This window comes from Manduca sexta, unplaced genomic scaffold (genome assembly GCF_014839805.1).
Source record: "Manduca sexta isolate Smith_Timp_Sample1 unplaced genomic scaffold, JHU_Msex_v1.0 HiC_scaffold_56, whole genome shotgun sequence".
Taxonomy (NCBI): Eukaryota; Metazoa; Arthropoda; class Insecta; order Lepidoptera; family Sphingidae; genus Manduca; species Manduca sexta.
Window position 1 is genome coordinate 60,898 of NW_023595363.1, and position 17,319 is coordinate 78,216.

General features: G+C 33.9%; 2 protein-coding genes across 2 annotated transcripts; one reads left to right on the forward strand and one right to left on the reverse strand.

The window, feature by feature from the left end:
• Nucleotides 1-1,135: 1,135 nt before the first annotated feature.
• LOC115440225 (aryl hydrocarbon receptor nuclear translocator-like protein 1) lies at nucleotides 1,136-3,622 on the reverse strand. The gene has a single exon (XM_030164445.2). The coding sequence runs from the start codon at nucleotides 3,381-3,383 to the stop codon at nucleotides 1,830-1,832; it is 1,554 nt and encodes a 517-aa protein (XP_030020305.1). The 5' UTR covers nucleotides 3,384-3,622; the 3' UTR covers nucleotides 1,136-1,829.
• A 1,505-nt stretch (nucleotides 3,623-5,127) lies between these two features.
• LOC119193457 (serine protease persephone-like) lies at nucleotides 5,128-15,856 on the forward strand. Its single transcript, XM_037447057.1, is given in 11 exon segments — nucleotides 5,128-5,533; nucleotides 7,448-7,526; nucleotides 8,358-8,452; nucleotides 10,609-10,656; nucleotides 10,727-10,818; nucleotides 13,530-13,642; nucleotides 13,744-13,887; nucleotides 14,481-14,596; nucleotides 15,124-15,258; nucleotides 15,261-15,280; nucleotides 15,478-15,856. Coding segments are annotated over 11 exon segments (1,071 nt in total). The 5' UTR covers nucleotides 5,128-5,466; the 3' UTR covers nucleotides 15,640-15,856.
• The last annotated feature ends 1,463 nt before the right edge of the window (nucleotides 15,857-17,319 follow it).

Here is a 17,319-nt window from a genome sequence, read left to right on the forward strand (position 1 = left end):
GATAGCCTAGTTGGGTGTGGAATGGACTGCCAAGACGAATGTATGCCTGCAGGTTCAAATCCCAAGGGCACTGCATGCACTGCATCTGCCTTTTCTAAAAAAATCATGTGTGTATTCTTTGTGAATTTATCGTTCGCTTTAACGGTGAAGGAAAACATCGTGAGGAAACCTGCACATCTGAGAAGTTCTCTACAGGAATTTCGAAGGTGTGTCAAGTCTACCGATCTGCACTAGGCCAGCGTGGTGGACTAAGGCCTAATCCCTCAGTAGTAGAGGAGACCTGTGCTCAGCAATGGGCAAGTATGTAATTATTAATTGCCAAATTAGGCAATATTATATTATTATTAATTGCCAAAATATTCAATGATATTGAAATGATTTACAATTTTGTTGCTAGCAATGCGTAGAGTTAATATAGAATGAAATTCATATTGCTGCAATCATCGAAGTGTTAAACTGTGTAACACTAAATTGCACTACATGTTATATTGCATAAGAACAAGCTGGGAAAATACTGTTATACATACTTCAATAAGCCTTTTACTATGGGTCAAGATTCTATTAGCAGTCTCAATTTTATATGTTAATAATTGGACCCAATATGCAATAATTGCATTACATGATTTGGCATTTGTTATTCTAGTTTTGGCACAAATATTCAAAAATAGACTTCATACACAACTGAAATGATTATATGACACTAAACAATATTCTTCAGTTAATTACAAATGGTTTAAAGGTGTTATAAAAATGATATCTTTAGATATATCAGTAAACTTAATTACCAAGCATAGTAATTACAGCTTTACACATTTGTAACATGTAAGATCAACCACAAAACTGATAACTATTTTTTACATAAATAATATGACATTAAACATACAATTATTTGCTAGAAAGTAATAGTTATTTCGGTGTCTAATTCTCAATACAAAATATCCATAATCTTATGAAAAGTAATAATAACTTCCTTCTTCACCCACGTCTGCCTACTCAAATGAAATTCAAAATAACAACTGCATATTAAAAATATTTACCTGCTTGGGAATGAGTAATATATATTTTTTTCCTATATTATTTTTTTATTAAACCTTTTCTAATAGTACAAAACTCAGTACTTAGTTTCAGCATTTACTTTTCATCTAAATTATTCAATACATTTGGAAGATTTGACCATTACTTAGATTTATTTATATGTATATGTAATAATTTTTTTGAAATCAGTCAAAGATAATTGTTAGATAATAAAGCATGTGTATGAAATAAGTTTCTAAATAATAATAAAAACTTTTATACTCAGTCCCATATAAAAAAATCTATAATTAAAATTAGATTAGGAGCCAATTCATGTTTTACTACTAGAGATATTTTTTTAAATGTATGATCAAGTTGTGTAATTCAATTTTAAATAAGTTCTCCTATTTACCATTGTACAAGTATAACTCAAAATTTGATTTATTATACATCATGTTGTGTTTATCTATTTAACCTTCGGTGACTTATTTTAACATCTAACTATTCATAGTATGGCCTTGGCAAGATTGAATATTATACACTATTTCATGGATAACACCTAAGTGAAAATTTCACTTAATATGAACCTGAAACCTAAACATTAATGTATCTAATGAAGTCCATCAACTATATTAAGCTCACTTAGAATGATGATTAGTAAGCTTACATTTATTATGACATGCATCACTGCATTTGTCATCACAGAACAGTCATTTATTTAAATGTACCATACCTGCCTACTAATTAACCAATCCAAATGTGAATTACAAAATAATCTTAGGAACATAAATCACAAACACTGACACAGATAAACATTAACTATGCCTTTTTAAATATTCATTGTCATCATCACAATCTGATTTTTTTCTTTTTCTGGAGTCAAACCTTATCCCGGTGTCTTGAACAACTTTTTCACTACTTTTAATTGCAGAAATAATGTTTTCTTTTGAAGGTGGAACAAGTTTCAGCTCATCTAGATTCTCAGTGGAAGATGGCTTCACTAGATGCATTACAATTCTTTCTAATCTCTTTGGATGTTCCACAGGCACATCATCAATAGATAGCAATTTATCATTTTGCTGTTTGTCTAAATCTACAATCACCGAGTACTTCCTTTTCATTTCCTCCATCATTTTCTTTCCATATTCCTCCCCAATCACACTGTTGACACATACAAAACTTTGAACTTTTTTAGTTTCTCTGTCAATTTCTAAGAAACCACGAGTTCTCATATATATGAAGTGGCCTGAGCGTGACATTAGCCTGTAATAAGATTCACCAAATTCTCTGCTGTCATCATACATTTGCCTCAAGACACATATCACCCAGCGTACATCTTCTTTATGCATGAAGAAGAATGCAGATGTGCCTGTGACCTCTTCAGTCATATACCCAGCTGCCAGTGATATGCTTTGATCACATTGCACGATGCGTCCATCAATCAAATGGCGAGTCCAATACTCTGAATATGCTGTTGGGGGCAAGATTCGAGCTGGCAAGTTACTTGAAAGTACATGGATCATTCCAATGAAGACAAAATCATTACCACTGGATGAAAATGTCTTATTGACTCTGACCCTCTGCCTCCTTATAGTCTGTTCATCTTGCACACCATTTGCAGTAGCTTTGTCTGATCTCCTCAACACTCCATCAATACGACATCGTTCATAGCGAGGAGGGTCCGATCTAGCTCCTGACCTCATGACGCGGATATGGAAATTATGGTGCTGTTCAAACAGTCTCTTATCACAACCTGTTTGTAGTTCAGCGGGATAAATATGATGGCGGAGAATTTCGTGATCCCTCTCATGAACATATTTATAAAAGTCCTGACCCAATAAATCTACATGACAGTAGCCTAATTTCTCTTGAATATTGGGTGATACAATAAACAAACGTCCCCGGCATGTAACACCAAACATAACTCCACCAATGAGATCAAAAAACTTTAGAAAACCTGAAGACCAAGTTTCGATGTGACAACATTTAATGGTATCACCAAAGACGTGCTCATTCCGGAGTTTGTTTGCGGCAAGTCTCAATACGCTGGTCTTATCAACTTTTCTTTGAGAATGGACGACGTCAGAGAGTAGAGACGTAATTTGAGAGATGTGCGCATTGTACTGGCTCCGTCGCTGCTTCTCAGCTATGATACGCATCTCACGGTCACTTGCCTTCGCGGTGGGAATCTCTGGAGACCGCGAATCTGAAGAAGAGTCTCCACAGCTGCCGGCTTGAAGATCATAACTTAAGGCGGTTGATGGTACACTAAGAGGCAGGTATTCTGCAGATTGGCCGGCGACTCCTATTTGACTATTCATGGCAGTATACATTCCAAGACGCGTACCTGATCCGTCAGAAGAGGTCATTCTGCCGTCCAATACCACTTTTCGCAAACAACGTCCTTGTTTGATATCATTCCAAACCAGTAGGTATGCAACCTTGACGTGATAAGCACTGCACTATATTTAAACATTTATAGTATTATAACTGCTTGAAAACTAATACAACGTGTTTATACGATTCCATATCAATAGAAATAACACAATTTTGCGCAATTTAATGTTTTTGATCACTTTACGACACCTTCACGGTGGTGCCAACAACGAACTAACAAAAGAAGGCAACTCACAGCTGGCAGGAGCGAATAGAGATGCTTTGGTGACACTATAATCGACTACACAAATTTTAACCATGAGAATAATATCGATTCTAGTTATTTGAAAAAAATATCAAGAAATTCAGTTTCCGAAAAAAAAAACTATAAAAATTAAAGTAACAAAGCTGCTTGAAATATTTATTTTTTTGTATTATAATAGGCCAAACAATATTTATTAAACCCAGGTATACCTTTCACTTCGATGATTAAACGACACGACTGACTACTTAACAATGCGTCTCTCATTTTTATTTTGTTAAAAAACCATGCAGTTTTACATCAAAATTGAAGTCCTTCTCCATAACAATATAATCGTCAGCTAATCAAAATCAGGGCATTTTAAAAAGATATAAATTCTTAAAGCTTATACATGAGTTATCCGTTGCTGAATTCTGCATCTGAATCAGAGGTCTCCGGATGCCATACAAAACTCTCTATTTTCTTTATAATGTTGGGTTAGAAGCAAGGATGTTATAGAGCTCCGTAACCGTAACCGAAACTATCGGATATCCGAAATAAAAATATATCTGTAACCGTAACCGTATCCCTTAAAAAGTTTTGGATAGGTTACGGATAATATGTTCCGACAGATTTTTGTTTCACCACTCACGCGCTACGTGAATTTTGTATAGTTTGTTGGTTATTTTTTTATTTAGGTGTACGTAGGTACTTAATTTAGTAAAGTGAAAGAAATAAAGTAAAGAAAAGTGTTGTATTACGTACTAAATTGATTTAAGGACAAAGTGCGTCCAAAGTAATTTAATTTGGACATTTTTTTATCAAGTTAAAGGTAATTTTGCAAAATGTAAACAGTGTGATAAAAACTTTTCACGGAGAAGAGGTGGCACTACTTCAATGAAACTTCATCTCAAATTAAAACACAGAGATTTTACGAACACCCATGTACACCAATTAGTTCATCGATAATAATTAATCGACGATGACGACAAATGATAGTTAGTAATCGTTGCCCTACTGTATTACTTACATAATATTTTTATTTTAATTTAATCTAATACCGGATAATCTGAAATAATTACATATCCGTAACCGTATCCGAAAACGATATCATTTTATTCATATATCCATATCCGTATCCATATCCGAAATTACATATCCTTAACATACCAGGGCCCTTATTCTGTATGATAGTGTAAACGCGTAACGCGGCCGTGTCATGTTATCTTCGAGAAATGTGCGTGGAATGGTATTCTGTAAGCCAAATTTCTATAGTACTAAACATGATGCTTTGTGTTACGTGCTTGTTACGCACTGTTAAAATAACGTGCGGGATAGAGAATAAGGCCTCTGGCTGGAAGTGCCAACACTTCTGAATCTAAGAAAGGTGTACAACAAGAATTAGTTTTCAGATTCAGATTGCAATTCCGGATATATAAACCCATTCTGACTGTCACTGTCACACTGATACTGTCGATCTGCTGTCAACCTCAACTGTTGTCAACGGACTCGGGCAAGCCGTATTGTATCACTGTCAAATGTCAACTGCAAATAGTCAACTGTGCGTCTGGTGTGTTGTGTGTTTTGTGTCTCTTGTGTATTTTATATTTGAAAAGAAAATACTTTAAGATCATTAGGTTTCCTGATATACAAATACATGGATCTTCTAACTTTAGAAATGATGTCACTATATTTTAACCTTTTATGAACTAAAATGCATAAATAACTGCACTGCGCTCGAAAGTTCACAAATAATACCGAACCGGTTTAGACATCTTATAAATTTTTGTTTAGAGTAACAGGAATTTTGTAGAAAACTTATTTTTTTATTCAAGATGTGGTTAATGGTGAATAATATAATACTGTGTTTATTAATAACTAATTCCATCATCGCCGAAAACGGTAGGTATTTCGTTATCAGATGACATTGGTACTGCTTCTGAGAACAGCATAAGCTTAATATAGTTATAGTATTTTATTATATCTGTTTATCGCATTTTTATTTACAAAATTAAACCAATAACTAAGATATAACAAATCAAAAGATTCGGATATTAGTATAATTTTACAAATCGCACGTGCGTTCGGGTAAGATTAGGTACGGGACAAGATCGTATAACGGAAAAATACCACGGCTCTATGGTTATTTTTTAGTTTAAGCTACATAGGCGGCTATGCTATCTCTTTTGCCCCGCCACATATACCACAATTGATGCTACAACCAAGAATAGGTGCGCTGTGTGCATTGAAACAAAAAAGGTGGATTTCGCTCTACTTTACATTTTTGGGACTTCTATTCGATTTCGTGGACCTTATCATACTAGCATTAGAAGAATTATTAGAACGAAGTCCAAACTTACCCTGCGAAGGTCCGATCTTTTGTAAGGGTTTTAAATTTCTATACAAATATTATAATTTTTTAAGCTTGCACAGAGAGAATTGAAAGATGATTAAATTATCACATAAAGTAGCATTAATAATAACCAGTTTCATGTATAAAATTTTCGCACCGCTTAAATATTTTATGAGTAAATAAATATTTTCGAGACTCCTTGCAACACACCGAAAAATAGTCCGAAATTAGCCGAACGCACTTTATTAAATATTATATTATGCCATGGGTTATCCTAAAATATTGTGAGTGGTAATCTGTGTATAGAGAACTTGAAAAACTATTTGAAAAATGTTATCACAATATTTTTTCATCATTTCAAAATGTATTTTAAGATTTCTCACTAACTGTCGAACTTAATCTTCTAATTACAATATTATCTTTTATATATTAAGGTTATTGTTGATATTCAAATATGTTTCATAAATAAATTCTCACAACAAAAAGGCATACTTTAAAATAATACTATTCATTGTAAAATCTATTCTACATGGAGCAAATACTTTATACCCCTTTTAACAAAATTATTCTGGCAGAGGAGTATGAAATTTGGCACAGTTAAAGTTTATATAGAGGAAAGCACAAAGCTAATATTTACATATAATATGCATTAGAAATATGTACATTAATTATTAAAAAAGAGATTACACACAATGCTATGTGTTTAACACACATGTATACCCTTGTTTATGTTTAAAGTCTGATTAAACTGAAAAGAGATGATTATTATTTGTCTTTAATGATTATGGTCTTACTAAATATGACAACATAATCATAATGATATGTGGAAAGAAAACATTATACTCCTTTTTAAGTACATTGCATGCGGTTGAATCTGGGTTTTGGCATGACAAAGGCTCATATGGAGAAGTGAAAGAAAAATAATGTGGGTTACAAATATATTAAATTGACAATCGAATTTTTACCACTAGATAAATTAAAAGAGTGTCAAAAAATAACATGGGAGGATGATATTAAATAATAGGTGGAACAATGGATAATGGATAGAAATATATGGAAATCCTAAAATAATTCTATGCCAAAAGGCAAGCTGATAATAATTTAACAGATGTTGAATGCTAAAATTATTATTATTGTACTATTAACCATTAAAATTGTATGTAATAAAATCTTATTGTAAATTCATAAAAAACAATAGATCAACAAATAGGGGAATGTTAATAAGAATTGCAATTGCAATAATCTATTATTGTATATAAAAGTAAAGGCTTTTGTATATTGTAATTATTTAAATTAACATTTTAGGAATTATCCTTATTAGGATTTTATTTATTATTGTCATATTAGGATTTTATCCTGGAAAACTTTTTCATGGGTGTTGCAAAATAAAGCTATAATTTCTTTTTTTCTATGCTATTTATAGATCTAGCTGTTGACTTTAATTTTATTTATATTTTTTTTAGTTGGTGATGAATGTACTCCAAGCTCAAGTACTGGTGATGGTACATGTACATTGGTTTCTGATTGTCCAGCAGCAATAAGGTGAATTTTATGTCACGGTTACTTAATTCCTTGTTATTATTTGGGGCTCTGAGAATATGAGAACTTAAAGAAACTAAGTGATTTCTTATAAGTACATATTTATATGAATGTTAGATATTGATGTAAAACTATAATAGTTTCAATCCAATGTAAGTAAACTAGTCAGGAAAGATTTAAAGTAATTTATAGAACTTTTAATCAATACAAAATATTATACATAGTGCTGTAATATGTTACTTGTTGACATTCGTTGATATAATTAACCATTATAATAATATGGTATACAACAAAAATATAAAAAAAAATACGATAAATATTGCAAATAAAAATAATTGCAAACATTTTAATACATAACAACTTGGGCGCCGACAAGATTAGTTTTAGAGAAGTGCATCTGCATCTACACATTATACCTAATGCATAAAATCATTAACTTTTTTTTACAAATTCAATTGCGCGGGTTTTTAAAAAGCTTTATCATAAAAAAACCTCGGTGGTCGATAGTTCCCATTGTTACAGATTTATTTTTTTGTGATTTATTTCTTGCAAATACGTATTCACCTACTTGCACCCCCCTCCCCAAGCCCATGCTTCACTATTGTATCGAATGATGTCACAAAACATGGCAGCATGTCGGCTAGTATTGGGCGGAAATTTAAAACATAAAATATAAATTGATCTTTTTGACACTTATCGATTTCACAAAATTTAAAATAATTTCCCAGTGGCTTATCTATGTATAAATTTCGAAATAAGACATTTCCAAAAAGCGCAAAATACCCCCATTTAAACCGTACTTATTTAATACTTACATTGAATTTTTTTTCACAGGGCGATCAAAAATAAAAGGTTTCATGAGTTCCAAAGATGTGGATTCGATGGTTTTCAAGAAATTGTATGCTGTCCTCTTACAACAGACAAATTCGGTAATTTTATGATCAAGATTGAATTATTTCTAACTAAAATTACGGATATGTGCAAATCGATGAATGGCAGTAATTAGTAAACGAATGGAACTACTTATGATAAAAAGTGTAATCTACTAGTATAGGTACTATTATATAAAGGTGAAGAGGTAGTTTGTTTATATTAACGCGCTAATCTCAGGAACTACTGGTTTTTGGTTCAATTTGAAAAAATATTTTGGTGTTGGATAGCTAATTTATCGAGGAAGTCTATATAACATTACGCTATGACCAATAGGAGCAGAGCATCAATGAAAAATGTTGCTAAACTAGGAAAATATATTCCTTATAAGATTTTCCATTGCGTGCGGTGCGTAAACGGCTAAACATACGCCAGAAATGATATGATGAAAGAAATGAATATGACGGAATTGTTCCTCTTAAAAAGTTCTAAAAAATGTATTGTAAAACAAAGTTCTCCGCCTCGGCAACAGGGTGCCTCTCAGATCGCGATAAGGTCAAAAATTACTTAAAGGATTCCAAGGATATTTGGCATGTAGATGGTTTAAGACCCTAAGAAAGGTAAAGGCTATTTTTCCCATCGAAATCGACCGCATCTGCCTGTTTGAACGCGATAAGTTCAAAAACTACTCAACGGATTTTGATAAAATTTATTACGGAAACAATTTGAGACCCTGGGAAGGACATAGGCAACTTTCTATATCCCGGAAAATCATGCTGGCGACGCCACGAGAAATTAATTAATTTATTAATCTTGTAACAATAAACAGTTACACAATATGTATTAAATCGAATAAAATACAATATGTTCATAACAGATTATATTAGTTAAGTATATCAATGTCGCAGACGATCTTTTGTCTGTGACATATAAATTTGCATGATGTATTATTGCCGAGATTATAAACAGGCATATACCATTAAAAAAAAACTGAAACTCCGGAATGAACTACCACAAAATGGGATACTATGTACATTCATAACATTTCTTATTGACTCCGGTCACTAATCACTATCGGCATGAAGGAGTGTCTGCTTGACCCCCGTTCGCGCCCTTGCTAATTATTGTTTTGCGCCGTTTAATTTCTGTTTTGATTATAGGCTGTACATTTTATTCGTTAATATCTAGATTATTAAATAATTACATTTATATAAAGTGATCAACATCTGTGATTAATATTCAATTTTGAATAATGTCTGTGCTTTTCTAATTATATTTTAAGTTGTGTTATTTGCCTTGGTTTATAATCTATAAAGGACGCGCTATGCGTTTATTGCCGCAAAAAAAATCTATCACTTTCAATGTAATTCCTACATAGAATTTGGTACACACATACTATACCGTTTTGTGTCATTATGAACGTATACATAAATTATAAACACTTGGATGTTTTACGCACACTGCAACAGTTTTTATACATGTGTGCATGAGAATTTGCTCTTATACTTCGGCAGAAAGAAAAGATCATAATAAGAGCGTCTTTTACAAAAAAATCACATATGTGTAGTCAGTCTCAAATGAATGTGCACCCGGATAAATACCATATACATTTGATTTTTACGATGTATGTATGACTAAGTATGTAACTAATATGGAACATCTTACTGTTACGTACGTCGGACCTATAGGTACATTGATATTTACTGTACTGATTAATTACTGTGTCAATGTCGAGGCATATCAATTATAAAGAAAAATAAATTTCAGGTCAATCTCCAACATAAAATGAGGATAACAAAAATGTTTTGTCCGTAGAAGAAAAAACGTAAATGTAAACAAAATAACCACTTAGTTTACAAATATTCCACTTGAATTAGGCAATTTGCACGTTATTACTTGGACTGTAAACATTGGTGGATACTATATTTAAAAAGTTAATATCCTGCATATTTGTATTAAAGTATGATATACATAACGAAAAAAATTAAAATATAAGTATTTTTTACATCAGATTTCTAAGAATTAATCGATATTCATCCTCTCAAGTTTGGGGCCCCTGTGTAGCCGAGCGTCCGTCGCATTTTACGCCACTGCCCCATTGTGTTATTTTTCGGCTAAAAGTTGCCTGTATATTCATCTAGGATATTGTCTTATTATAAATTAACGTTTAGAATTGAATTATAATTATATTTAAATTGAATATCTATGATTACAGGTGCAACCGAGACTTCACCAAAAGTTGCACAAAGGATTACTGACAGAGGTATGTTAACGGTTTAAAAAAACAATGTAACAACAACTGTGTTTTTACGAATACATTCTCACATTTTCAGAATGCAAAACGATCCTCGCCGGTACGATACCGCCGCTAGACTTACACATACTCGGCGGTGAAGAGGCATCGCTTGGGGAATTTCCACATATGGTAATTATAATTATCAATTAGTCCGCAACAGTTGTTTGAGGAAAACCGAGGGTTTTCTAAACCACCGATATTGTCTAAAACGGTATGTAAATAGGAAACTGAACATACAAATACTAAACTGCAGATACAAACTACGAGCACCGGACAGTATCAATTGTGTTATTTCAACAAACACAACAAATAAATATGACGTCATTCACGACCATTAAGTTTTAGTTCGCATCACATATTCACAAACCTGTTTATATGATGGCAATATTATCGTATCATCCTCGATTATTATATATCCAGTAACGACCCGGTGACCTATGAAATGAGAAATATTATCTTGTAAGTTTAAGTTTCATTTAATATCTATCTTTTATTAACACTATATTGTATTTAATGTAGCAAAATAAATATGTCTTTATCGAAAAACTACGTACCGACCAAATAAAATTATAGCCCTTGTATAATATGGTGTACCGTAACCATATTGTAGTAGGTATTTTTATTTAATATAATTATATACGGTTGAAGGGGTTAATCCTGGGTAAAAATACTACGGAATTTATTCTTTATGACTGTAAACTTGTAGCACGGCCGCGTTACTTTATATTTTTGAAATTAGCGATGAATTGTATTCTGTATGCCAATATCATTTATAACCCCTATGAATCGGGTTGCGTGCTTGTTATAGAAGTAAGAACTGTCAAAATAACTTGTGATATAGGTTATTAGGGCCCAGGGGGCAACATTTTTGCGTAACTCCATAGTCATTAAAATGTCGAAAATAGGTAAATTGTAATTGTTTACATTTAATGTTAACACATTCATATTGCTCTTCCCTAGTATAGTACACACTCAAATGTTTGCTGTTATCTCGAGTTTATGTTATTTTCCTTAACTGCCGATGCCGTATAAATCACGTAAAAAAATTAATATTCTGTACACAAAAAACTATCGTGGAACTTTAAATAGAGGTTTATATAAAACGTAGTAAACATAAAGCTATGAAAGAAGTATACTTATATTAAAATCTTTATTATCTATACCTTTTGTTTCCACCAATTATAGGCGAAATTCGTTCCTATTGCTAATATCTATAATAATTTTCCAGCAAGGTTCGTTGTACATTTGTTCTGTACAAAACCAAAAGCGGTAAGACATAAGCTACGTAAATAATTATTTATAAATGACGGGGACTAATACACATTTACAATTTAAGACACAATGCAACTTGTGCCCATTTTATTGTAACTTGTAAGGTGCATTGAAATTAAACTAATTTTCGGATTCTATCGCGGTGCTGGTATTTTATTTTTTTCCGACGTTTCGAAGACTTTGCAGCCTTCATGGTCACGGGGGGGACTGAGGTGTTGTTCATCCGTAAAGTCAAAGTTACAATATCTACCTACATTCTCCTCCAAGGAGGACTCCAAGGTTTTATAAACGGTACGTAGACGATACTTTCACAATTTTACCATCTGATAAAGTAACTGCATTTTTTAAATCACCTTAACTCCATCGAAATAAAAATCCAATTTACTATGGAGTTAGAACACAATAAATCTCTTGCTTTCTTAGATGTTTTAATCATCCGTAATCCTAATCAGACCTTAAGTCATACTGTACAGACCCATACTGATAAATATCTGAACGGTGAATCTCATCACCACCCAAAACAGTTAGCTACCGTGGGCAAATCTTTGTTTCAGAGAGCACAAGGAATCTGTGACGAGAAACACCTGGCCGCTGAGCTGCAACATGTCAAGCAAGTACTGCGAGACAACAAGCTCCAAATTCCACGCCGCCGTCACAGAAACCGAGTGAAACCAGCCACAGTTGAACGTGTTCCGGTTGTATTACCATATGTAAGAGGAGTCACCGACAAGATTGGCTACATCCTGAAGCGTGCTTCCATAAAAACTTATTTTAAGCCGCCTAAGAAGATTAGTCAATTTTTACCACCTGTCAAGTGTCACATACCTCTACAAGAACCGGGGTATACAAAATAGATTGCAACTGTGGCCTCTTATATCGGGCAAACAAAAGAAATATAGGGACCCGCGTAAAGAACATATAGCTGACGTGAAACACCGACGCTCGACGAAGTCTGCAGTCGCTGAACACTCTGAGGGAGGCGCCAATCATTATCTGCGACTAGACAAGCCACAAATCCTCGCCAAAGAACACCGATTCCTGCCTAGGATGATTCGCGAGGCTATTGAAATTAAAAAACATCCTAATTTCAATAGGGAAGATGGTTGGAAGCTTGCACAAGCCTGGGATCCAGTTCTACATTTAATTAAATCGGAACCCAAAAGACCGGCTGCCAGACTTCAAGACACTGTGAGCTCATTCTGCGTAGATCGGACCACCAACAGCTAAAATTTTAAAAATTTAAAAAGTTGTATAATTGTAAACTGTAGGTAGATATTGTTTTGACTTTACGGATGAACAACACCTCAGTCCCCCCCGTGACCATGAAGGCTGCAAAGTCTTCGAAACGTCGGGAGAAAATAAAATACCAGCACCGCGATAGAATCCGAAAATTAGTTTAATTTCAATGTCTAACATTCGCGTAAACATAAGAAATCATTTTGTAAGGTGCATTTAGTTATAACATATGTACGAAGACTATAAGCAATATGAATATTTATGTAATTTAAAGTAATATTAAGTCTTTCTAAAAATGAATAAAAATACAACATTTTCTATTTTAATTGCAGGTGGCGCTTGGCTTCGATAATGGTGGCGGTGAATACAGATTTGACTGCGGCGGCTCCTTGATATCTAACTACTATGTGTTGACCGCGGCGCACTGCATCGATACGGCTGACAGGTAAACGATACAGATTGCAGACTATTTGATCATTAGCTTAAGTCAATATTGTAATAAAAGTGCTTACATACTCCAAATAATTAAAACAATTTCGCCCCAAGGGAACCGCCATCTGTAGTGCGAGCGGGAGTCGTTAATATTGGGGGTCCTGCGTGGGACGACGAGACAGACTATCGTGTCGCCGAAACTATATTACACCCGAACTACACTCGTCGAGAGAAATACCATGACGTGGCGTTGTTGAGGTAATCATTATTATTGTAGTCTGTGTACCCAGTTTCACCTTATGGACGGGCCAATCAAAAATTTTTTTTTCAGGGCGAAGTAGAAATTTCATATAGATAGTCCCAATAATTCTATACAATATATAAGTATTTATATACAAAAGTATATAAGTAATAATGAACTACAAGTACTGCCTCGGTGGCGTAGTTGTACTGCATGCGCGGTACGGCAGCGCTCTAAGGTCCTGGGTTCGAATCCTGGGTCGGGCAAAGTGATATTTGGGTTTTTCTGCTCAGTATCAGCCCGGAGTCTGAAATTTGTGCCCGATATGGCGATAGGCTCGCCCCCTATCACATCATGGGACGGAACACACTTGGCGAAAAGTGGGTGCCATGGTTGCGCCTCTGCATACCCCTTCGGGGATAAAATGCGTGTTGTTGATGTTGTGTGAACTACAAGTTCTTTTTAATTTGATTGGTTGATAAAGCATTTTAAGTTTCTATGTTAGATTTCTGTCTAAACATACACTTTTATTCGTTTTTAAAAGTCGTAAAAAAAGGTATAACATTTTTACGTAGACTTACTACAATAATTTTGTTTGCGTTTTTTCAAGGTTAGACAGACCTGTCCAGTTTTCAAGCACTCTAAATGCTGTGTGCCTCTTCAGTTCAAACGAAAACCCGACATCTAAACTAACAATAACCGGATGGGGAAGAACAAGCAACACTCGTAAGTATTTAAAATATAAGTATTTTTAATAGTGGCCCCTTTTTCGGATACACCTATACTTAATTCATATTAATGCGAAGTAACTCTGTATGTGTTACCCTATCACAGCTTAACCACTGAACCGATTTCGATGAATTTTTGTATGGAAATAGTTTGAGACCCTGGGAAGGACAGGGTATGTTTTGTCTCGGAAAAATATAAAACAAGACTATTATAACGGAGAAACTTTTGTCACGCGGGCGAAGTCGCCAAAATTCAGCTATATAAATACGGAATATTTCAAAACTTCTAGTGACCTATGAATTATGTTTACTTTTGTGTCCATACCATATTTTTTTTTTGTAGCTAAAAAACTAAGAAGAGCTAACTTTTTTGCATTTCCGTTTCAAATAGAATTAACGTGATTCGAAGTTTTGATTTTTGTATCTATTAGCAGTTTTAATTTGCTTTACTGTCCAGAAGAGCTTAATCAGTGCATCATCAATTTAAAAATATTATACCTGATAAAATATTCCCCGTACTTGCAGGAGACATCAAGAGTACTAAGTTGCTGAAAGCAGATGTGGTTGTAGTTCCAAGTGACAAATGCGGTGAATCATATACCAATTGGCGGAAATTACCGCACGGAATCTCACAGGAGATGATGTGCGCGGGAGATCCGAAAGCGTGCGTGACACGTGTCAGGTATGTATATTTATATAAAATAAACAAAAGTATAAATTAAAATTAATGTGGATGACTAAGTTGAAAGTTTTAAATTAGCTATTTTTGTGGCGTGTACGTGAGTATAGAGGTGTCAACACATCCTTTTGTCAAGGTATTATTTACGAGTTTAAATGTGCCTAATAATGTGTCACGCTAATTTAATCTCTGTCAACCAGGGCGACTCTGGCGGGCCTCTTCAGCTAATGGAGAAGGACGGTTTGTATCGGCTGGTGGGCGTGACGTCATTCGGGCGCGGCTGCGGTTCGTATGTACCAGGAGTGTACACGCGTGTCAGCAATTATCTAGGCTGGATAGAAAGTATTGTTTGGCCTAATTAATGTAATTGTGATTTCAGTAGAGAATTATGGTACAAAATACTTTACGCGTGCACTTTATAATATACAGGTGAATTTTTCAGGGTGGGTGTGGAGGGACCATTCCTACAGGGAATGGTGAAAAACGGTTAAAAGAGTCTTAAGACTGATTTAAAGAAAAAAAAATATCATTATGTATATGAAAAATTTCTTGTCGCAGCCAGTATTCAATCCCGGCAACTTGGATTAATACTTAATGATTGTTGCTTTTTCATATTCACCATTTTGCATTTGGCCATCCACACTTTCTTGACAGAATCACCATATTTACGTCATTCTTCTTCTCAGTCGTACACTCCTGGCGGAGTGGTCGTGGTTATGGATTGTCTGAAAAATTGATTGCGACTTTTGCGAGTCTCCTCCATCTCTCTCTGTTCATGGCACTGCGTGTGCATTCAGTAAGGGAACGAACACCTTGCAAACGATTTAATAACGTCTGTCCATTTGGTGGGTATTCGGCCGCGAGGACGTTTACCTTTACTTACGTCATATGTATTTTAATACAACAATTGACCTTACATTACCAACAGATCCTACTTCAATCTATTCTATCAACCAGATTGTCATATACTTAATAGATTTTCTTTTAAATTATATGTTACAAGTCTAGAAATTGACAGCAATGGCCTATTACACAAATGATTAACTTAACAGTAGGTCAAAAATAAAAAACATTATTCTAAGAAATGTGCCTCGTGTTGTGTCACTATGTGTTTATACTTATTGACCATAATATGTACCTATTGTAAGTAGTGTAATTAAATTTATAACACTAAAATGTATATTAAACAAGGTAATGTGTCTTGCCTACTATTTTGTCTGATCTCTTGTTTCTTTATAATTAATTAACTACTATGATTACTTTCGAATAATTTTATTACTGTTTATTCATAAATATGTGAATGTTTAGTTTACACTCTTGTAAAGAATGAATCCATAATAATCAGCATTTTTTAAATTCTTACCTAAGAGTAACCTATTTTCAACAATTGACTACCACTTTTATTGCCAAGAATTTAAAAGCAAAAGAAACATAAATAGATAAATACTCACTTGTTTAGGTACTGACTATTAAGTAATATTTACTGTATGCTGAAATGTGTCAAACTAATATTGTACTTTTTTAAAAAAATAAAATATCCTTTTTCTAAAGCATTTAGCTATTTGCAGATATTATTTGAGACTGACAAAAGAAACTAGAACGATTACCTACTACAAGACATGTAGACAAATAATGTAAATAGTTTTAGTTGTATTCAGTTCGATTGTATTTAATGTAATAGCAATTACCGTAGTGTTCGCGATTGACAACACTTCCAAAAAGTGGTCCATTTGTCGATGGTCACTGATCCTTTGGCTGATCGATGCATAAACACTTGCAACTTTATGGCATTTAAGATTGTTTCAAAGACGCTTCGTGTATTAGGATTTCGAAACCGAAATGCAGCTGTTTTCGAAATGCATGCAATTTCACAGTTGCCAGATGGTGAGGTTACTCCACAAATTTAACGCCATGGGGAAATTTGTGGGGGTGTTTGGTGGTATTTTTAAAGCGAACAAACTTTACTCATTTGTCAACAAATATAATCCGTTTTCTGAGACCTCTTAACTGAATTTTGGGAGATTTCGTTGAAGTCATCTGGC